Source organism: Rhinolophus sinicus, chromosome 12 (genome assembly GCF_057876585.1).
Source record: "Rhinolophus sinicus isolate RSI-liver-muscle chromosome 12, RSI-T2T, whole genome shotgun sequence".
In the NCBI taxonomy this organism is placed as follows: domain Eukaryota; kingdom Metazoa; phylum Chordata; class Mammalia; order Chiroptera; family Rhinolophidae; genus Rhinolophus; species Rhinolophus sinicus.
Genome location: NC_142512.1, coordinates 20,956,476 through 20,979,758, shown reverse-complemented (window position 1 = coordinate 20,979,758; position 23,283 = coordinate 20,956,476). Strand labels below are relative to the sequence as shown.

Below are 23,283 nucleotides of genomic sequence, written 5' to 3'. Positions count from 1 at the left end.
CATAGCAGAGATGGAGCATGGAGAGGTCACAAAACCAATTCCTATCCTCCATCCTAGGCCTCACTCCGGGGTTTCCTGCCTTTGTGGTCCCTTCTATCACCCGATTTTCTGGGCAGTCAGACCCAGAGCCTGCTCATCCTGATGAGAACGATGGTTAGGGAACAATTCCTGGCCCCGAGATATGCCAAGTCTCCTCCCTCTCTGCTCCTCTGCTCTGCGGCCACTGTCTACTCTCCACCCACATTCTCAAGGACTGTAGGAACCCAGTGCTGGCCCAGGAAACTTCCACCTCAGCCTGCTTTCTGCCAGTCTCTTTACAGTTTTCCTCCTTCAAAACTCTCAAGGGCTGGAGACCTCCGAGCTCCCAGAGTGTGTGTGTGTGGAATGATGGGAGGAAGAGGAGGCAGCTGTGGCCCACAAAGGGTTAAGTACTCAAGCAACCATAGCTCCACTCTGCCCTAGAGCTAGGGCCTTAGCTCAGCCAGCCTCTCAGCCTGGTATACCTACCTTTCCCCCAACACTGGCGATAACTGTCTGTGACCCCAAGGGAGCCACTGGGAGGGCCAGTCTGGCTAGTGGTGGGGCAGAGCTTCCTGCAAAGCCAGCCACATTGCCTAGGGGAGGAGAAAGGTCAACCTAGTGGCTCCTTGCTGGTCAGGCAAAGCCCCGTCTCCAACGAGCTGTGCTTGAGCCCTCGTTCCTCAAAACAATGACCTTGGTTCTAGGGTACACCTGGGTACTGTGAGGGGCCAGCTGTTATCTCTGCTTGGATGCAGGAAGATGCTCACAGAGAAGGCTGACCTCTGGCTGCCACGTGGAGAGCTTGCCCCACGTCCTGAGCCAAGCTGAGCCAAACGGCCTCAGCTCAGGCCCCAGCTACATGGAAGACCTGCTGCAGGGGTGGGGAGGGGAGGGCTTTAAGGTGCTCTTCTTCAACTTCTTGGGCCAAGCGTGCTCAACGGCACGCCAGGGCACTGCGGAACTGGCTGATGGCCCTGGCTGCTGGGTCCTCCTCCCCGCCCTCCCTCTTCTGGCTTTCCTCCTGCTCCTCTAACCGCAGATGATGATGACAATGGCAGTGGCAGTGGCAATGATGAGGATGATGGCTAACTGCTACACTTACACAGTGCTGATGACGTGCCAGGCAGTCTTCTAAGCACCTTACACGTCGTTTTCACAAAACTCCGAGGCCCCTCCGGCCCATATCTCAAACGTATCCTTTTGAAATCACAGGCCAGCCTTGTAGGACTGTTTACAGGTCAGGTGGAAGCCACAATGCCTGGCTAATCAAATCTCTACCCAAGGAAGTGGGGGTGGAGGGCTGGGACAGGCACCATCTGGGGTAATGAAGTATGAATCTGTTTTGTGATCCAGCTCTGCTCCAGGGCCCAGGGCCCAGGGCACTCCCACCCCCTGTGCCAACAGCAGCCCTCTCCTAACTACACATCTCTAGACCTGCCTCTTCTGAAACTATCTCCTTTCTCTTGCCTTGAAAGAGTCCAGCTTTATTCTGGGTCTCTATCCCAAGGCAGGATGACTTGGGTCGGGGGTACCTAGGGGCACTGGGCAGCTGGACCCTGCCCCCAGGTCACCCGTACCAAGCAGCTGACAGGGTCCTGGGAAGAGACAGCAGCAGCTGCAGTGAAATTCCTCTCTGCCGTTGTCTGGTGCCACCCAGAGGAGGACGAAAAGTCCCAACAGCTGAGCTCTCAATTGGTGCTCCCCATCTAAGTGTCTGCCCACCCAAGCCTCTCCAGCCCTAAAAGTTCAGGAAACCAGAACTAAAGGTAGGAACTAAAGGGGGTGGGGGAGCTCAGGGGGAGGTCCCCCAAGTGCCTTGGCTTTTCCATCTCTTTCATACACCCCAGATTAGCATCACGCAGGCCGCACTTCCTGCCCCTTTACTGCCATTCCCTCCAGCCACCCTGCGGTGCCAGCCTGCTCCGAGGAGCTGCCTCCCAGGCTAGGCTGTGGCAAGCACACCCACACACAGAGGTCTCAGAGAAGCACTTACAACCCCTTCCTCCTTGCCAGGAGGGCCAGGCTTCAGTGCAGTTTTGACCTCCTCTTTCACCTGAGGGAGCAGACAAAGAAGTCACTGGCAGGACAGGGTTGGGGGACCCAGCACTAAAAGTGCAGCAGGCAAGCATCCAAGAGGGCTCTCTCCCTGAGGGGCAGAGCTACTGAGTGTTCAGAAGTACTGGGGCTATCCTGGGAAACAGAGATACTATTCTGGGGTCACAACTGTCCAGTGACAACTTCAAGAATGAAAAGCCTCTGTGGGGGACAAAAGCCATGTATCCTTGGCCTCAGTGACCAGCCACGTGGCCCACTGGGGCTGTCTAACGAGGTCCACCCATGAGAGTGACCTCATGCCTTGGTGACAGGGTGCATGGAAAGAGTCAGCTAATTCACCTCAGGCTAAACTCCAAGAGCCATTCCTAGCTCAGACAAGAAGTGCTCTGAACAAGAGCCCCCTGCCTAGTGGCTGAGGAGAGGGAATAACCCCAATGTGGGGGCCAGCAGAACTCGGTGTAGGTGGCCCCCTCAGGCTGGTTCTGGCTTGCTTCCAAGTCTCTGTAAGATTTTCCCCAGCACAGAGCCCAAGTGCCTTCCCAACCAGATGGCTTAGCTCTGGCTGGAAGCAGGAAGTGGGGCAGAGACAGGGATTCAGGAGGCCAGATATCTTCCCAACCTCAGACCCACAAAACTGCCAACCATGCATCTGAGGGAGGGAACCCCAAGGTTAGGGGCGGGCTATGGAGGAAAGGGCCTGAGCTCTGGCTGCTCTGGCCAGGGGTTTGTGCTCAGCCCAGGAGCTGCTGGCCTGAGTCAGAGGGGAAGAGCAGAGTCAGGGGCCAAAGGCAGATATAATGCATCTGAAAAAAGGACAGATAATATGGACGCTCTGAAGGTTCTTTCAGTTCAGAGACTGGCTCAGAACAGACCCAGAGGGGCCAGGCCTCAGGTCCGGGAGGGCCTTCTCCTCTCCTCTTCACTAGCATATCTCTCTCCAAAAGCTCAGGCAGTCCTACTGGATTTCATTTCACTTCTTTACTCAGTCACTTAGGACTGTAGAAAACCACCCTCACCCTCAGCCTGCATTTCTTTCCAGGCACAATTCGGTAGGAGCGCAGCAAGCAGTCCTTGATTCCTGAGGGAAAAGATCCTTAGAGTCATGTTAATTATCCACCTGGGGGGACTCTCCATTTGTAACCAGCGTCCATGGGGAATTTGGAGCTCTAATTAGCAGGGTTTGGGTCACTGACCAGTATGATGGCCGCTGCAGTGTTTAAGCTGCATCATGCCCACAGAACTATTTTCAACGGGTTCAAGCTTCAAAGTTAGTTCACACTGCCACAAACAGTAGGAAAATAGCCATTCTTGATCAGAGTGGACTCTACTACTTTAGAAATTGGGATTGGAGCAGAGAAAGGGAAGGGAGGGGCTGGAGGAGAGGGAATGAAGAAGAGTGGCCGAGTCTAGGTCAACGCCTGCTGCCTCCCACCGATGCCCATCCCTCACCCACCCCACCCCCAGGGACCACACCATGCATTAGCTCCCGGGCACACAGGTTAGAGGGGTGGCAAGTGCTCACAAACCACACAGACACACTCATTACTGCACGCAGTGCTGTTAGCTCAGGCACAGGGAAGTCCCAGATTCCAAGTCCACTCCGCGTCCGTCACCAGTTCCAAATCTGTACCCCCTCCAGTGGTTCGAGCTTGGGACCCCAAGCGTCTTATCCAAGTGGTGAGGCATTAGGGAAACACTGGCTGTCCCCACAAATGTCTGGGATACTAGGCCCAGCTCTGAGCTCAGCTCTGGATTTAGCCTGAGGCTGACTCACTACCCCCTCCCCCACCCAAAGGGCCCAGGCTGTTGTAGGTCATCGCCCAGCTGGGAACTGTGCACAGCACAAAGGCACGCCCAGGTCTGCAGCCTGAATCACCCTCTGGACCCAGACAGCCAGAAGGCCTGGTTCCTTCTTCTACCCTCCACAGCCCCCAGACTCAGTCCTGAAGCCTCAGATTAAGCCATTCCCAGCAGCCCCTCCACAGCAGCCCACATTCCCAGGGGTGAGTCAGAGCAGCAGAAGGGTGGCAAGGGTTAACGTAGAGGGGTACCAGTGGGACAAAAGGCAGCTCAGCTTACTGGAGGTGGAGCTCAGGGGAGGAGCATGACTGGGCACAGGGGCCCTGCCAGACAGAAGAGTGACATCACTGGCCCCCTGGTCATTCTCCCCAGCCCCCAAAGACACACACACACATGCCCCAGTCCATCTCTAGCTTCCAAAGCTCCCTGTCTGACAAGCCAGTCTCCTGCCTGCACACACCATGCCAAGCACATAGGAAAAGCATGAAGATTTTGAAATCCAACTTTCCTTTTGCTCCCAGAAGGCGAACCTTGATGAAAAGGCCATGGCGCCGAAAGTAGCCTGCACCTTGGGTCAGAGAAGAAACGGGGACGGGTAGGTCTCTCGGGGACTCGGAGTCTTCCTAAAGGCCAGGACCTGCCGGGACCAACACTGTGGGCAACAGGGGAAAGAAGGGATGGAGCAGAGGGGGTTACAAAGCTCAAAAGGTCAGAAAAGAGGTAAGGAATAAAACATCAGAGGAAAGAGAAGGCAAGGTGGGGTACAGGACGTAGAACTTCCTGCCCTTGGAAAGCTGTGTGCCCTTGAATAAGCCCCTCCACCTCTGTGTGCCTCTGAAGGACTCGAGTCGAGACAATGGCTGACGTCCTTTCTAAAACTGGCACCCTTGGAGTCTGGGTGGGGAAGAGGTACTCCAGCCCTTAATTCTGGGAATCAAAGTTCTGGGCCTGTGACCTGGGATGGGACTAAGGAAGAAGCTCCAGGACCCCAACAACTGCCTTCTACCTGCAACACATCATTACCTACCAGAGGCCAGAGGCTTGGAGAACTTAAAGCCACCCCATCTCTGGGTTAGAAACCAGAGCTGAGCCTGTAGAAAATCAACAGGCAGAAGGTACCGCAGCCCAAGGAGAGACTTCATCCAAAGAAGCCGTTCAATTAATTCAGTGGCGTGTAAGAACTGGTTCATTCTTATGATTGCTTACAATGAATTAACAGCGAAAAATGCAAAGAATTTTCTTTTGTTTTTAATGAGTTATTTTTAATTTCCTTTGTTGACTTTTCTATTTTATGATCCTGTTCATATGCTGCAGACTTGAAGTGTGTTTGTTTAATGAATTCATTGGTCCCTTGATCTCCTGCTCCGGTTTTCCTGCTGTCCAGGGAGGAGCCCATCCGCCCCAGGCTGAAAGGACACCACTCACACGCGGGCCGTTTCCCTGCATCAGCTGTTCCTTCTGAACACAAATGTGGGGCTCTCCCCAGAGGAAATTCTATCTGTGGCTTTTGTGCAGAATTGCCTGGAGAGTTCTTCTCTCTTCCATATCACTGGATTTTAACTAAGATTTGTTTAGGATTAAGAATAACCCATCTTTATCCAGTATAGAATAGGTAAGGGACTCAGTCTCAAAGATGGTGGCCATGTCTCCACTGCAGTCAGCCCCAGAGCTGGGGACGCATGATTTTTTCCGGAGCAAGGGTGCTTGGGAGCCAAGACCTCTCTTGCAGACCTGTACCCTCTCTAGGTAGTTCAGCCATTTCCAACAATATTAATTACTGACTAGGGAACACCGTCAATAATATGGGCCCTGTAAAAGTGTTTAGCATTCATTTTCGAGTATAAATCTTACAATGGCCTCATGACATGGGAATTATTGTTATTCCCATTGGACCGATGAGGAAAAAGACTTAGAAAGAGATTAAGTCACAAAGCTGCTAAGTGGTGGAGCTGGGATTTGAACGCAGGTCGCTCTGACGGCAAAGCCTGTGCTGCTGCTCCCTTAAGGGCAGGGTCAGAGGGGCGGAGTCATCTCTTAGTTGGGAACTCTGACTAATATTCTGCATCAGTGTCAAGGTTCAGGAGCTCTAGGTCAAGTCAAAGCACAGATTGATAGTGGGGTATTTACTAGGGTCCAACATGCCCCAACTGAGTTTATAGACTTGCAGTGGGAGACCCCACCATGATCCCGCCACTTGCGGAGGCTCTGGCCACCTCCTCCCTATCTGGCACTCTGGCCTCTTCCCTTGAGGAAGAAGGGAAGAGAAACGAATGCTCACGGAACACTTACTCTGAGCCAGGCACAGTGGTAGGCACTTCCTACTGTCTCTAGTGAATCCTCACAGCAACTCACTTTCTAGCTAAGGACATGGAGAGGGTGAGGTAGCTTACCGAGGGGCCCCCCAGCTGGTAAGTGGCCGCACTGGGATACACAACCAGGATGGATCGTGGTGAGCTGTTTTTGTGTCTATAACATTCCCTCGACTCTGATTTCCTCACAGGCAGGACTCTCATTTACTCATCAGACCGTGGGCACTTAATAAATGCTTGTTGCATGGTATTGCTGCAATGGGGGTTCTTTGTGCAAACCTCTTATTCCCGTCTGGTCTCTTCCTTCAGCTCTGAACTATGGAGAATAACACTTGCCCATCCCGATTCCCAGGGATGTGGGAAAAACAAGGGAGGTATATCTCTAAATTTGGTAACAATAAATAGATAGTAAACTCAGTGCCATGGGGTTGAGGGGAGGGCAGGGTCACTCTGTAATTGCTTAGTAGCTCTTTGTGGAGACACAATAGCCACAAAATGCATCATCTTCTGGCCTGGCCATCCCGTCCTCAGGAATGTATATGCAATGAGCTGACTTAAAGGAAAAAAGAGAAAGAAAAAAACAAACAAACCTACAAACCCCTGCAAAGACTTTTAAAGATACACTCTATATAACAGCCCCAAATTGGAAGCAACCCAAATGCCTAGAATTATGGTATTTCGATATAATGCACTGTCATGTTGCCATTTAAACTAACAAATATGTGGACAGTGTAACCAAATGGAAAACTCCACCTAAAATAACATCAATCAAAAAAACTAGAATCTAAATCGTACACAAACTGATCATTAATAGTCCTGTAAACTGTGTGAATTGGATATAATAGAGACACTTGGAATTTATATTGTTATATATTTGCTACTTACTGTTTATTTCTATTGTAAAGATGGCTAAATAGTCAATAAAAAAAGAAAATGCAGAGGAGATAACAGCTAAAAGCATTTGTTTCTTGAAGAGAAGAAATCTAAGAAACGTGCTGAGGGACCCATCTACACTCAGCCTCAGAAGGCTTCCAACACTCAGGGGGCTGGGCCAAGCTGGGTTTTACCCTTTGCATCACCAGCAAGGACCACCCACCCTTAATTTACAATCCTCTGAGCCCCTCACAGGAAGGATTGGGGGCACAAATGCTCCCAGGAGAATCATCCCACCCACCAGGCACTCCTCAGGCATGGAATGCCCAGCCTGGACAAAGGCGTCAAGGCCCACAGACTGTGAGCTCCCAAGGGCAGCAGGTGCCCTGAGACAGAGAGTGCCTAGAAAAGATCCCGTTGCCTGTGCCCAAGGGTCACGGCACATCTCCCCTCTGCCAACACTCGGGGCTTCTCTCATTTGGAGGAGAAAGAGGCCTGGCATTCTCTTCTGTCTCCTTTCCCATTCTGAGGTGCAGGGTGAGCCCTAGGAGACCCTCTCCCTGCCAGTCCTAACCTAGCACCAACTTATGTAAGGATTGGGGTGAGGGGAGGAGGAAGGTGCAGGGAAGAAATAACAGTAACAAAAGGAATAACAGTCACCCGTATTGAGCATGTACTAAGTGCTTAGCCTGTTACATGTATCATCTCATTTCATCCCCACAACATCCCTCTGGAGTAGATACTAGTATGATTCTTACTTTACACATGAACAAAAAGAGGCTCAGTAATGACTTGCCCAAGGCCTCACAGCAGCAAGTGGCACTTTGGGACTCACACCCAGGTCTGCCCTCCAGCAAGAAGCTCCAAGGCTCACTTTAAGGGATGAAGCAGGCCCTGCCCCCACCTTCCGGTTCACTTGCACTGTTGCCCTTCCATGACATCACCTGCCAGAACGACAGCTTGGGTAGAAAGGACGGTTTCTATAGATGACCTGCCCCTCCACCTATACCCCAAACAAGCTTCACACGGAGCTGCTTGAGAGGAGCAGCGGCTCTGCAGGGAGTGGCCTGAAGGCCACGCTGCCAGGCAGAGGAAGGCGACAGGAGCCTGGCAGGGATACCCTGGCCCCTTTGGTCCAGCCTCCAGGGAACACCCTCCCCCACCCCAAGGTGGAACAGAAAACAGCCCAGAGTCTGCAGTCACTGCCACTGCCACCAGCCCTGCCAGCGCAGAGGAAGCAGGTACACTGGAATGGCTTCCTGCTGCTGTCACAGTTGCAAAGGGCTCCGGCTTCCTCCTCTAACGGCCAGACCTGCTGGAGGCCTCCCTACCCTGGGGACACACTCACTGTCCCTCTACAGGGTACTTTGCCATCTGCCCGGCCATCATGGCCCTGAATGTGCAACCTGGTGCTGGCGGCCTAGGGCCCCAGGGTGCGGCGGGGTGGGGAGTCAGCCAGACCAGGAAGCTTGCACTTCTCAGGGTGAGAAATCTCTCTGGCCCCACCCCCAGCGTGCCCACAAACCTTGACCCTGGTGCCAGCTTTGTGGGTGGGGTGGGGGCAGTCCTTGGGCACAGAGAGATACAAATGCTCCCGAGCCCATCTCAGTCTCTTGATACACCTCCACACCAGGCCAGCCCATCCACTCTGCCAGCTGCTGACACAAGTGAAAAGCTTACCCTTGGTGGCCAGGAGGGTGGCAATGGGGGAAACGGAACAGACTGGGAGGCAGCTATGTCTCTCCTCACTTGCTTTTTTAAGGAACTTACTCCTCTGGAGTAATCTCTGCTAAAAAAGAGACAGACTACAGAAGTCAGTCGGGGCATCCCTGAAATGCCATCTTGTGCCCCTTCCAAGTGTCTGAGCCACAGAAATGGAGGAAATGGTGCTGAGTCCACTCTTGGGGACAGTGAAAGAGGAGTCCCTGATACCTCCAAGGACCACCCCTCTCAAAACCCTCTCTCGTCTACCAGGAGGAAGAGGGGATAGAGGGCTATCCTGGCCACACAAAGCATGGACAAGACTTCCAAAGGCCTGGGAAGTGCTGGGGTTCTGGGTTCTGGAAGAAAATAGCATTCCAAGGAATGAAGGCCTTAAGCACTAATGGTGCGTGGGGAAGGTGTGTAACAGCCTGTGGGGAGGCTGATGCAGTCCTAGGACACTGAGGTTTAGGAGAGGGTGCCCACTTGGAAGCTCCCGAAGTCCTGAGTCAGCCCCAGGAGGCCTGGCCCCTCATTTCAGAGGAGTTGGGAGGCTGCCAGAGCTGGGTATTTCCCTCCCCACCAAGAGGCTCAGAGAAGAGCCCCAGGCCTCCCTCTTCCCCCCCCCCCCCCCCTCCGCCACCTACTTCAGCCACATCTGGGTTAACAACAAATAGGCTCCTCCTTTCTTAAATGAGGAAACAGCACGAGGAGCCTGGGACTTCCAGGGTGGGAGTCAGAGGGACACTCACCCGCATGGCCTGGCCGGGAGCAGCCCAGAGCAAGGAGTCGCTTCTCCGATGCTGCTCCGCTAGCAGCTCAAAATAGCACCGGCTGCAGCCCCGCCCCTGTTCCCCTCCCTCTCCTCAGGCCCCTCCCGTCGGGAGCTGCCCAGCCCGGGCCTGAGCCAGTTGGAGAGAGTGAGTGGCCTGGAGAACTGCGGGTACCAGGTATGGTGCCAGGAGAAAAAGGGTGATACCGAGAGGGGGTTACAGCTGGGAAGGGGAAGAGAAGGCTCTCAGAGTAAGGGCATGGGAGTGAGGCAGGCGGGGTTGGAGGGTTAGGGGCAAGGGACAGGGAGGGTGGCACTTTCCTACTGACACACACCCAAGCTCCGACAGCTGAGCTGATATGGCCCCTAAAAATAGCAGAGGAATTTGAGACCTGCAGCCCCCGGCCCCACAGGCCAGGATTGAGACAAGCACAATACGTTCACGTAGGCATTTTCTCTCTCTCTCTCTCTCTCTCTCTCTCTCTCTCTCTCTCTCTCTCTCTCTCTCTCTCTCTTTCTCTTTCTCTCTCACACACACGAACACTCAATCACAGCACAGTGTTCTTGAGAACACACAAATCACAGGGTCACCCCAGCCATCATCTAATTACTGCGGCAGAGGCCAAGACAACCACTAGCGTCACATCCAATACAACATGCAGAGCCCACGGTGCCGAGTAACAGCCCCACAGCAGGAGGGGAGACCCGCACCTTCAGTCTGAGGCCCACTGTTGCTGCCTCGCGGTAACACACACACTGGGCACATGCATGGAATCAGCTGTACTCCGTGTATACAGTTCTCTCCCCACACAGCCAGTGACTGCGCAGGCACAGAGGAGGGTGGGGTAGGTGGGGGGGGGAGGGTGGGCCTTGGCTTTGAAGACACAGGAAATTGTGGGTGTCAGGCCAATGAGGAAGGGCTGTCTGTAAAAAGCCAGGGCTCCTCATGAAGAGACACCATGGCACAGCTGTCCAGTTAGCACCACAGGATGCCCAGAGCTGGGCTAGGGATGCCCGAGAGGCTGAAATGGGAGGTGGGAGCAGGTGAGGAGCCAAAAGACAGGCCTTTTGAAGCTGTCAGCTCTGCAGAAAAAAAGAAACAATCACTGCCTGCCTCTTCCTCTACAGGAAAAAAAAAAAAAATTTTAAAGGGTGGCGTGGGGGTAGTGCTAGGAAGCCCTGGAGCAGAGCTGTCTCCTAACCAGGGTGACTAGAGACCCCAGGCCTCTTACCCAGGCCAGTCCTGCGAGTCCAGTGAGTCCTGTAAACAGGGGTCCTGTGAAAAGGTTGTTAAACGCTGCCTGAGAGGATAAAAGCCCAGCTCTGCCTCCCACCTACCACTCACTACAAGCACAGCTACACACGGCCATTCGGATACTGGGCTCGCATCTCTGCTTTCTAGGGAGTGGTGTGTCTTCCCGGAGAGATGCTCTGCCCCTTCTGGGGTCCATTCTGTGTTACGGGTGCTTTCTTGACACAATGGTGCCAACCTCGGCTGCACACTGAAAATTTAAAGTCCCCTGGACTTTAAAAATACTGATGCCTAGGTCCCCCACCCCTTACTGATTTAATTGGTCTGGGAGGGTGGTCTGGGCCCTGGGATATTTTGAAGCCTCCTAAGGTGATTCTTACATACAGCCAAGGCTCGACTAGAAGGCCAGCATAAGGCCTAGTGCTGAGGTGCCCATCTGTTCCATCAATGAGTGAGTCCGTGAATGAATGAATGAATGAATGAATGAATAACTTAGCTGTGTGGCCGTGGGCAGATGACTGAAATGTCCCTCATCTGTAAAATGAGGGTTATGCTGCACTGACTCTTACACAGTTAATTTGACATTGGTGAAAGCTCAGTGAGTGAATGGGCTTTGGTTCTCAAAGTGGGGTCCCCACACCTGCAGTGTCAGCGTCACCCAGGAACTTACCAGAAATGAAAATTCTAGGGCCCCTCTCCAGACCCACTGAATCAGAAACTCTGGACACGGGGCCAGCATCTTTGTTTTAACCAGGCGTCTAGGTGATTCTGAGAACCACTGCTTTAAAGGACTCATTCATGGAGTACCACTGCCTGGTTCAACCTTGGCTCTTCCATCCAGTAAACTATACAGCTTAACCCTGTACCTCAATTTCTTCACCTGTACAATGGGGGAAATAATATTGTGTCTGCCAAGTAGGGTCATTGCAGGGGTTAAATGGATTAGTACTTGCAAAGCTCTAAGAACCGTATCCAGCAGGTAAGTTTTCAGGAAGTTTTAACTGATTAGTATCTATCTGTGATCATTAGACAGGCAAATGAGGCATCAATAAGCAAAATCACAGGTAACTGAAGCCGACCCCTTTTAGGGACAATATCTTTTCTCTGTTAAGTATTTTTCTAAATTGTATTGCTATTTACAATCATAAAAATAACAAACATTTCATTGACTCTCTTAAGGAAAACACTCTGAACTCCTCTCAAACGTCTCAAACTCTGAGCTTTCCCTCTTGAGCCCAATTGTTTCTACTCCTTCCTGTACTGAATGACTGTAATGACTCCTCACTTCCTAGCCTGGCTTCTGCCCCGACCCCCTGACACCCCAGCCACTCCCAAAGTGCACCAGCCCCATCTAGGCGCCACAGGCAACATGAAGCCTCGCTATGTGCCCATGTTAGGAAGGCCAAACACCCATGGTGTGTGTATATCTGCTTCTTAGTTCTTTTGTCCCCTACCCCATCAGGCCGTCAGCTGTCGCTCGGCCTGTCAGCATGCCTATCTCCGGCAGTCTCACTTCCTTCTAATATGCTCTTTCTGCCAAAGGTTAGAAAAGCAGATAACCAAGCCTGAGAACAGAGTCCAGAGCAGAACAAGTGGGCAGACTCTGCTATAAGTGAAAGGCCTGGGTTTCCACATGCAGACTTGGCCTCTATTTTGGCTGCTCAAGGGCCTTCTTAGGCACACCTGCCATTCAGCAGTTCTCTAGAAGATGACTTCTGGGTGACTGAGGTGTCACTGTATCTGCAGTCTTGCTCTAAACTACTAGTAACCATGTGTTCATCCACTCCTCTTTTCTCTTCCGGATGACTAGATCCTGTCAATTCTTTCTCTGAGAAGATTGGCGTCACTGATGGAGAGCATCTCAAGTCAGTTTCACTTTCCTTAGTAAAAAGGGCGGGCCTTCAAAGGGGAAACTAGAGGCTCTGGCAACCGTCTCAGCTTCACAAACAACCACAACCAGTCCCTCTGTGCTCAAAGTCAGTGCTGTCTCAGGGCCTGGTCCAGGTCTTCAATAAGCTTAACCGATGCTTCTGGGGGGCCATGAAGTCACACCCACAGCCAGCCAGACCACCCGCAGGCCCTCTGGCCTGCCTCCAGGACGGCCATAACTTGGCCCCTCCTTGCACTTCACTTTTATTTTTCTATCTCCTTCTTCCCAGACCACCTGGCTCTCACTCTCTCAGGCAGATCTTCCCAGTTCCCAGAGCCTTGACTTATGAATGCCTCTTCACCAGTCCCCCTCTACCTTCCCAACCTTTCCCATCTCTTGAGGTCTATCTGGAGTCCCATCTCCTTTATGAAGCCTTCCTTGAACTCCAAGGCCTGCGTGGTAATGTAGTGCAAAAGCACGGAGTCACCTGGGTCTGAACCCCAGCTCGGCCTTTCTTGCTGTCTGACCTAAGGGAAAGTTACTCAACTTCTTCAAGTTTCCACTTTTGGAGGGTAGGGTTGTGAGAATTTTAAAAGAAAGTACATATAAAGCACCAGGCAAACTGTAGGTAGTGATTAAATTATAATTAAAAATCACACAAAGCAATATTATAGAAATGTACACTTGAAACCTATATAATTTTACTAACCAATGTCACCCCAATAAAAGTAATAAAGATTAAAAAACCCCACAGCACTCCCTGTCTATATCTAAATATCACCACATACACATGGTGGGTGGTTCTTGATCATGTCTATTAGATACAGTGGAGTCACATACTACATGGGATTAGAGTCTAAAGTCGGCATGGAAGGCAAAAATAAAATATAATCAAAATTACTCTTAAAAGTCCCTTAAATTGTTCACAAAGTATAGAACACATGGTTTTGTATGTACTATTATATATAATATATCCACATACAAGCATAATGTATACATTCAAGAACAGCTTGACTAAAATAAACAAAATACAAGGCTTACTGTTTTAGGCTACAGTAATATAGTTTCTTACACAACCATATAGTTGAATTTGTAATAGTTTAATGTGCATATGCCACGACTACACAGCATAAACTAATGTTTTGATAGTAATCTATTTGTGTCCTATGTTTAAGCCTTCTTTCCCTGGACAGAAAGGACGATTTCCTGCTTCTTTTAGATCCCATCCCACTCCCCAACACCAGGCACATAGTAGGTGTTCAAATCCATTGGATTTAACTAACTGATCTGAAAGATACAGACGATAAGCAGGGTGGAATAGAATGGAGAACAAAGGGATATCCAGATAGAGTAACAACAACTACTCTGCTCTCCCATGTTGATGGTGAAAGGTCCTTGGCTCTGGTTGGGGCACTGAGTCAGGCAGAGTGGCTAAGGAGAGCTGGGGGCAGGCTAGACAGGGCCCTGAGGAGTGAAAGAAGTCTTTCACTTATTCAACTAGCAGTGGTGTGTAGTACCTCAAGGTGAACACTGTGGGGAAGCACAATGCCTGCTTCTTTTTTAGTCTCCTCACCAGGAGACTGGGAGCTTCAAGAGGCTGGTTTAGAGGGAGATAGTTTGGAAAACATGAGATTGCAGTTCTAATTAACATCTTAACAAAAGAATACTCCTCTGACCCTATTTATTTCACTAATTCCCCATTAAATCAAAAGTCCTTTTTTCTTTTTAAAAAAAGCCTATAAACACTGTTTCCCTAAATGTATACTAATTGTATGGGGCTTGTATTATTACTAATTTGCAATGTATAAAATGTCTCTAATAGAATGTTTAGGGAAGTTGGGGGGGGTGTCCTGTTTTAAGCACTCAGCTCTCAGGGCTGGGGAGGGCCTGGAGCACTCACACTTCCTAGGGTAGGAGGGCTCCCCACTACTATGGTGACAGATGCTTTTTCTCAGCACCAGTGCCTTCTTTCCCTCTCTTGGGAAGGATTATCCTGTATTCCTTATTTGTTTATTTATTGGTGTGCAACAAATGTCTTATCTTTTATGAAGTGCCAATTTTAGACGACAGTGACTGGCACCCTTTGAGGTACCAAATTTATTTTTGAAATTTTACTGGGCATTGATGAGCAGTGGGTACCAAAGTGTGAGAGGACAGACGACCCCCTTGAAGAAGCCTAGGGATGGCGGCAGGAAGGGGATGAAAGGCTAAGTAAGAGGAAACCTGCCTCGGTGAAAGGTGAACGCCCAGGACTGGGCAGTCCAGGGCTGGGCCCCGACGCTCCGGCCCTGGGCACTGATCGGCACTGGCGGGAGCCCACTCTGCTCCAGGCCCACACTGCTGCCAGTGCTTCCCGGTCCCGCCCAACGGCTGGCACAGGGGCGGGGCCGGGGGCGGGGCCAGGCCCGGCACATGCGCCGGAACCCCGCGATGCACCCGCCCTGCAGCGCCACTGAAGCCCAGCAGAGGGCGGCCGCCCCCTTCTCACAGGTCCCCCGGCGCAGAGGCCGCAGGATTTTACCTCCGAAGAGCTGGCCTCCCAGTCCCGCCCCCAAGAGGCGTCCCCCGAGAGCTCGAGGCTGAGGGGGCTGTGGCGGCAAGATGGCCTCTCGCCTTACCCTGGAGTGACAGGGCAAGAAGAGGCAAGGATGAGCTCGGCAAAGACTTTGCTTTTATCACTGCTCCATCCCCAAAGCCCAAAACAGTCCCTTCAGGTACAAGGCACTCAAGTGCTTATGGGTGAAATAAAATGGATGAGTGGATGCCTACATGAATAAACAGAAGACTCCCAGGACGCCTTGAACCTGTGTGGTGGGCAGAGGTCTGGGACAAGCAATCCGGGAGGGCCCCAGATCACTGCCCCAGAGGTGGTCACTGAGACTTAGGGCTCTGCAATCCCCCAGCCCCTGCCCTGGAACACTCAAAGGTCTGCTCAGAGTCTAGTGACACCACACCATCCCATGGGCACAGAGCCCAAGCAGGGATATCTGGGCTTGTCAGCTCTGCTGAGACCAGGCGTCTGTCCCCTCACAGTCAGGTCCTGGCTGCCTTCAGGGACCACCTGACCGGTGGCTCCAGTCTGGCGGCTGCTCCCTGAGTACACTTCAGCTCCTGGGGATTTCCTCATGGCCCTTGGGGATTTCCAAACTGCCTCTGCTTTCTCAAGCGCCCACAAGGCCCAAAGCCAAGGGCCAGCCTTGAAGATGTTTTCCCCAAATTCTCCATATCCTTGGCCAAAATCCCACCAAGACTTGGGTCACTTCTGAGTCTACTAAATGCACCACAGACATGATATTCCTATCCCCACCCCCGCTGGCAGACATGAGGGACTAAGCATAATGAAGTATTGTTCTCTTTTTCACATAAAGACAACTCTTTTCTATTTCCACAGAAGAAAAAAAGGAAACCCAGCTGAAGGGTCAGCCACACCAATTTATATAAAATATCAGTAAGGTCTTCCAGGGTGTGAGAATTGGGAGTCCCATCGTGCTTATTCTCAAAGTCGGAGGCTCCTTGAGATAAGCCTCAGTTTTCTCCAAACATGGGACATTCAATAAGTGTTTGAAGATCTGTGTGTGTTCACCTCTGGAGGCCCCTATTGGGCCTGTTTTTAGAAATCTTTGAAGTAAAAATACAGCACAAACCCAATCTCCATAGAAGCAGGAAGGAAGCAGCAAAAGCTTCTACTTTTCCTACCAACCCACCACCTCCGCATGAACAGCCCTGGCCAAATCCACTGGGGCATGTGAGCACCTGTGTTACAAAACTGGGCAGAAAACATGCTTGGCGAGTGGGGAAGCACTGCCCCAGTTGTGATGGCACACAGCCACGGACCTGTTGGCTCTGGGGCATCAGGATTCCAGAACTGGTAAAGTACAGAAGTTGCCAAAGAGGACAAGGCTTCCTTCGTGAAAGGAAGGGAAAATGCCACCATCCCCAGCCTCACCAGGGGGACTGCACAAGGAGACAAGCTTCCAAGAGCACCTCATCGTGTCTGAGCGCTGTGTAGAGAGAGCTACACTGTTCAACATGGTAGCCAGTAGCCATGTGTGGGTATTGAAACTGAAGGTAAATAGAAACAATGGAGCACTTCTGATTAAATTAAACTCAAATAACATTCAAAATTCAGTGCCTCAGTCACACTGGCCACATTTCAAGGGCTCAATAGCCACACGTGGCTAATGGCTACTAAGTTAGAAAGCACAGACTGTAGAACATTTCCATTGTTGCAGAATTCCATCTGGCCTAGAAGATGCCCCTTTTAGCTTGGGCTGGTCATCCTTGCCAGAGACGCCTTCAGCTGTTGCCCCTGACTACCTGTTGTTTTCTCTCACCCCCATCCCACAGTCTCCTGTCCCCATGTGCCTGGCCTTGACCCCTAGGCCTCAGAAAGAAGTGGGAGAGGGGACAGTCACCACAAGTTAACACCCAGCCTGAGAACAGAAGCCTGGGACGCAGAGGGGCTGAAAAGGCAAGGCTGAATGGAAGCCAGCCCCCACCCCAAGGCATCCCAGGCTTGGGAGAAAGCCCCTCAGTGCCACACAATCGTTCCTTGTTTCTGCAGCGTCTGGACCATGCATGGGTTAGACATCTGGAATGTAGTGGCCTGAGGGCTTCCCCACATCACCGCTGCTGGATTCATCTGATGTTAGTGCTACCAGAGAGAGAAGTCCCAGCAGAACCCTGAACGTTCAAGGGCAAATAAGGCCAATGAAGCCTTGTCCTGAGTAGTATGCCCAGCAGTTCTGCCATGGGGCACTGGGGGCCATCACTGGACACCCCACTGTGTCGCCAGCTGGATGAACCAAATGAGGAAGAGGGGCCAGAGGATACAATGGAGAAAGGACTTTGGGGCATGCTTCTCATGCTAGAGAGGTTCATACAAGCTCCCGCAGCCCTGGATCCACTAGGGAACAGGGTATAGATCTGACCACTATCACATTCTATCACAGGCACTTAATTTAAAATGTTTTGCTACAGTGATTGGAAAATCCAGTGGGAGAGTCTGGGCAAGCTCATACGTGTGATAGAAGGAGCGGAGAACAGACCTGGGCAACTGGCAGGTTGGGGCTGCCTCTGCGTTCTGTGCCTCCATTCCTGCCTAGCCTGAATCCAGATGGGCTATCAGAGGTAAGATAGGCATGAAGAAACAAAATTAATAGTAGAAAGACCACCCAAATGTAGAGTTTGTTTGTTCAACAAGAACACAAATAGGTAGAAAGAAGCCTGGTATTCCAAAGGTTACTTGGCATCAGCCAAGGATTTGACTGGAGGAAGTCACAGGAAAAGTAGCACAATTTTAAAAACTGGCATCAAACTACAGACTAGACTGAGCCCAGGGCAAAACAATCCCACTCTGAGGTTACCCTGTGACCCTGAGTAAGCGTGGGGACCCATCCTGGGCCTTATTTCCCTGTCTCCACCTAGAAGGCCCGTAGGCCCAAAGCACCACACGGGGGCCAAGAGTAAAGCCCTGGGCAGAGCTGAGTCATGAACGGGCCTGTGGCATTCCTGTGGGCGAATGACCCATCAAGCTCGCAGGTACCAAGCGCTGCTGCCCCACAGTCAGAGAGAGATTAATGCCCATGATTATGACAATGCTATTCTAAGTGATTTATATGTATTGATTCATTTAATCCTCAAAACCACTTTACAAGGAAAGTACTATTATTATTCTTGTTTTACAGATGAGGAAAGTGAGGCACAGAGAAATTGAATAATATGCCCAAGGCCACTGGCTAGTAAGCAGCAGAGCCGGGATTTGAACCCAAGCAGTCTAGCTCCAGAGTCTATGCTGTATGTACCCAATATATTAATCATACATACAGAATCATATGAATTCCCGATGTGTGGGCCCTTCTGCCCAGGTTGCCTTCCTCCTTCTTCCCTCCCCAAAATGAGCTGAAAGCAGTTCCTACAGCCCAAACCAGCCCTTCTACTCAACTTCATATTTGCCAAACTTCTGTTTCTACAGCAACAATAAAAGCTGCAATTTTGGGATTTTGAAGAGAATGAGTGGAGAGGGAGGGTAGGGGACTCTTCACAGCAGGAGTCCCTCTTTCAGAGGCACAGAAGAGAGACCTCAAAAGCAGGGGTCTAAGGAAGACACAAGAGCTGGGGGTCCCTGATAAAAGCCAGAAAATTCTGCCTTCCCCAACCCAGAGACGAGGTCCTCTAGTCTGAGGTGAGCCTTCCTCTGGACAGAGAACGTGAGGGCTGGTTAGGATTGGAAGCTGATGGCAGAAATGCTTTGGAAAGGTCTGGGAGAAAAGGACAATCCAGGCTAAGTTCTGCTGTGTGTGTGTGTGTGTGTGTGTGTGTGTGTGTGTGTGTGTGTGAGTGACGCAAGTCATTTCCAAGCTGGGTGTCCCATCACAGAGCCTGGTTCTGCTATCGAGGTCAGGGCCAAGTAATGATGGGTGGGGGCAGGGACTGCCAAGCCGCCCTGGAGGAGGAACGCAGACAGACGGACAGGCCTTCTGGGGGTGGAGGTTCACATCCTACCAGGCAGGGCGGGGTGGTCAGGCTGAGACCCCTCACCTTCCCCAAACCTAGGCCTCATGCCTGCCTGCTGCCCCCAATCTCACCTAAACAAGAAACTCCTGACATCGTCCAGGATTCCTGAGGCCAGAATCAGGATCACTGCAGACTTCCCATGCAGTGGAGACTCTGCCCAGAAAAGCCAAGTGTTAAGGGCAACAGGCATGTTTGCTGGTCACTTGATTCTGGGAAGACAGCACACATCCGTCCCCAGGACTTCTCAGGCAGTTGGCCCACTTTCCCTCTTGCCTCTATTCATCCTGATGCCTTCCCAAGGGAGGGGGGACCTCACCCTGTGCCTGTGTGTCCTTTAGGTAACCTAGGCTACCTGCAGCAGAGGATGCAAGGCTGTGCCAAGCCCAGTACAGGCTGGATCCCCAGTGCCTGAAAAGCCAGGCCTACAGGCTCCTTCAGTCTGGACAGCTCTGGGAAGGGCGAGGTAAAAGGTGCCAGCCCACTTGGGGAGGAAACCTTTCACTGTCTGAAGCCAGCACTTCTGCAATCAGCTCCACCACCAAACCAGTCCACAGATGAGGGAGGCAGGGTTGGGAGGGGCCGGATGCAGGATGCAGGCCCCCAGCAGGAAGAACCAACACAAGGAGATATTATCAGACCCTTGCCCTCACCACCTCCCTGGAAGGCACCAGACACTTTCCCCTGGATGTGATGGGGCTGGGCATGAAACTGGGTGTCACAGAGCCATGCCTGTCTCGTGCTGCCTGACAGTGCCATCACTGCTTGGCTTCTCGCCCATGCCACCCTGAGCTGAGATCTATCTTTTGGAAGATGTCTTCTGTTCTAGAGAAAGCACAGGCTTCCTGATCACAGGAATGACATCTTCAGCCTTTCCCCTCCACGGAACCAATCCCACAGTATGACAGGTGCTCTTCAAGGTCCCCTGACATCCCGCCTTGATTGTGCCAAGATGCCGGGGCCATCTGCACCTGGCCTTCCCTACAGCCCAGACCATATCCCCTCCCCACGCCAACCTACCCCCGCCCTCTTTTGCCCAGAGCCAGGGGCAGTCTCAGTCCTGCTACCAGGGAAAAGAGCCCAGGAAGTGCCCTGTGAGACATCTCCCTCCCTGTGTGTACCCTGCCTGCCACAGGGCCTGGCAGCAAGAGAAGCTGGGTAGGGAGAAAGGAAGTGAGTCAGGTCCTTGCAGAAATGGGAATGGGAGGGAGGAGCCAGCAGAATTGAGATCAGGAGGCAAAGGGCACAGGGGCCGGAAAGGTCACTAAGAAAAGGAACCAGGCCCTAGAGGTGTTGTGGGGCCCACAGAGTGGAGGACAGATATAGGTGACAAACTCAGCAGTGCGGATCCCACCAAGGCTGGGTGGCCCCCAAAGGCCAGAGAACCTGGCAGGCACAGCCCCACCTGAGGATGGAATCTGAGGCTGTTCCCCTCCATGACTCACGAATGGCTGGAGGAAGTAAGTCCTGTGGGATATGGTCACAGCCACATTCTCTGCTCACTGAGGTGGTGTCTCTGGTCCCCAAGGCCTCTCACTGCCTCTCCTGAGCCCCACAGCTCCAGAAGCCCAGGTTACCCCTGGCCTGGCCCAATGGGGAGACAGACGTTTGCGTCTCCCAGAGGGTAGGAACTGAGTTCAGCCAGGAGCTGTCCCCAGGCTCCAGCTGGAATCTGTTGCTCTGACTGGGGAAAATCCTTGCTGTGAAAATTCCCAGCCTGCCGACATTCCAGCATGCAGGCAACCCAGGGAAAGCAGCAGAAGGGAAGAGGAAGCTTTGAACCCTGCTGGGACACATTCCACCCCCTCAGAGACCTGCAGCCAGTAAGACAGGCACATTCTTCCAAGGTCCCCTGGGGGATCTCAGGCAACAAACCTCAGGCAACTTACTTAACCTTAACCTTTCTGTAATCCAGTTCTCCAGGGCCGGACACCGTGTGACCTGACGTAACCCTGAATCTGCTTCTCACCCAAACCTGGTGCCTTCCTGGGGCTCCCGTGCAGAGGGAGGCCATTCCCAGTACCATCCTCCCAGGGCTCCTTCCCCTGGCTCCGACTTCTGGCTGCCTAGAGCCCATCTCTCCTCCACTCCTGTGGGAGATGCTGAGTTGACCAGGGACACAAGAAACAGAGTCAGGGTGTGGAGGCAGGAATGGGAAGGTTCTAGGAACCCAAACTCATCTAAACAAGGAAAACCGGACAGAGAATGGGAAACCAGTCCTTCAACAAATATCCCCTGGTCTCCGGAAGCTCTCCAACACTGGAGAAACAAGAAGATAACTAATTAATTACAACCTGTGCTATGAAGGTGAACGATGGGGCGCTGCCAGGGTGCAGACCTGACATGGTCTGAGAGCATCAGGGAAGGCTTCGCTGAGGAAGTGATATGAGTATGAGTGCCTGAGGGTGGGCAGGGAAAAGCATTACAGACTAAAGGAACAGCAGGCACTCAATGGTAGAAGCAAAGGAGAACTCTGCATTGCACACCCACTACCTGCTAGGCACTTTGCCAGGCCATGCTTCTCACCTCCCCCCCCGCGTGTACACAACGAAATAACAGTGCTTGCCCCTGTGCTACAGAAGAGGACCTGTTCTTGGTCAGAGGTGACAATCGGGGATCCTGCCACCCCAAACGCTGCGGAGGTCAGCACTAGCATGTCAGTAAAGGGCCAAAAAGGTGATGGGGGCAACATCCTTGCCCTCTAGGATCTCACCTGGGAGATGTGTAAGGGGCAAAAGTGCACTCCACCCCCCCCCCGCTGGGGGACCACACCCATCACTGCCAAGACAGATGCTGCTTCTCTTCCTAAAGCTTCCCCCAGCCACGCTTTCCAGCACCTCTCCCAGCTCCCACAAGATTAAATCCCGCCTGCTGCCCCTGGGGCTCACTTCCTCTGGCTAGTCTGAGAGTAAGGGTCACGCCTTCCATGGTTCACAGTCCAAAGAGCAAGGGTGGCCAGTCGCTCTGGCTTCCCCATCCCTTCTGGAGAAGAGGCTTCTAGGGCAGCAGGAATCAGAAGGGCCCAGGCCTGGGCTGGCCAGCGGATGTATAAGGACATCCAGACGTTGCCTTCCCCCACCCTATACAGCAGTTCCTCCAATAACAAATAACGTCATTTCGTTCAACATCATTTCACTATGATGTTGATGAGATGCCGTAGGAACTTCACTCTTGCTTATTAGCCTATTGTAAAATTGGTTTCGTTATACGCTGTCTTGTCACGGTTCTGAGAACCTATCGATGAAATTAAGTGAGGACTTACTGTAGGGTACACGGGTGAAGAGCAAGGAGCCGATGCCCTGAGGTGAAACCCTGACAAGTCATTTGATAGCCTTGCAACCTTAGGCAACTTACTTAACCTTAACCTCTCTGTACCTCATCGCGGAAGTAGGATGATTATAATACCTACTTCAGAGGGTTGTTGGGAAGATTAGATGAGTTCGTATATATAAAACACCGAGAACAGCGCCTAATGTATAGTGAATGCTGGCCACCGTCCTCATCCTTGCTATTGTTTTTCATGCCTTCCCTTCAAGGCATTTCCGTTCAGCTGAATCTTTCTCAGATCACTTAAATAACACTTAGGGAGCATGTATGTGCCACGCACCATACTAGACGCCATACTGGACAAAGACCCGACATTCTTTCCTACCCCAGCATCTTCTGTGCAAAGTGGCCAGCCAGGCTGAGCCGTGACAGGGCAGAATGCCATGCCCTGGTTCTGAAGAACATATGGCGGGAGATTAAGGGAGCCAGAGTGGTAACCCAGGTCTACGGAAACTGTTTCCCAACCAAACTAGAGCCAACGACTGAAAAACTAAGCTTTGTTGACACTGTCCCCTGTACTTAACAGAACAGAAGCTGCTGCCAAGGACCACATAGGACTCTAGGGTTCACTGCCCCCCCTCAAACTGCTCAGCAGGAGGTGGGGAGCCATGAAGACGCTACTCCTTGGAAATGCCTGTCTGGCATGGCTGGTGCCCACAGTGCTGCTGGATGCCTGGGACACATCCGTACCCACTGCCTAGGACTAACAATGGAGGCGCCAGGCAGCTTGCCCAGGCAGCAGGGGTGCCCCCTCCCCAACTGGGTCACCGGTCCCCACCCCCACATACGC

At 52.0% G+C, this 23,283-nt stretch overlaps 1 protein-coding gene across 21 annotated transcripts in view; it reads right to left on the bottom strand.

Moving 5' to 3' along the window:
• MYO18A (myosin XVIIIA) overlaps nucleotides 1–23,283 on the bottom strand; it is a 92,819-nt gene that overhangs the window by 52,262 nt on the left and 17,274 nt on the right. For 2 of the 21 annotated variants that reach the window (XM_074319874.2, XM_074319875.2), the window contains exons 1-3: nucleotides 9,512–9,628; nucleotides 4,387–4,528; nucleotides 2,015–2,076 (exon numbers count right to left, since the gene is read on the bottom strand). The exons of 17 other annotated variants lie outside the window; for them this stretch is intronic. In XM_074319874.2, coding sequence (XP_074175975.2) covers nucleotides 2,015–2,076; nucleotides 4,387–4,423 — 99 coding nt within the window. In that variant the 5' untranslated portion in view covers nucleotides 4,424–4,528; nucleotides 9,512–9,628. Of the gene's footprint in view, nucleotides 1–2,014; nucleotides 2,077–4,386; nucleotides 4,529–9,511; nucleotides 9,629–23,283 lie in introns of those variants that run through there. 2 more of the 21 variants (XM_074319878.2, XM_074319877.2) reach the window with 2 other exon arrangements.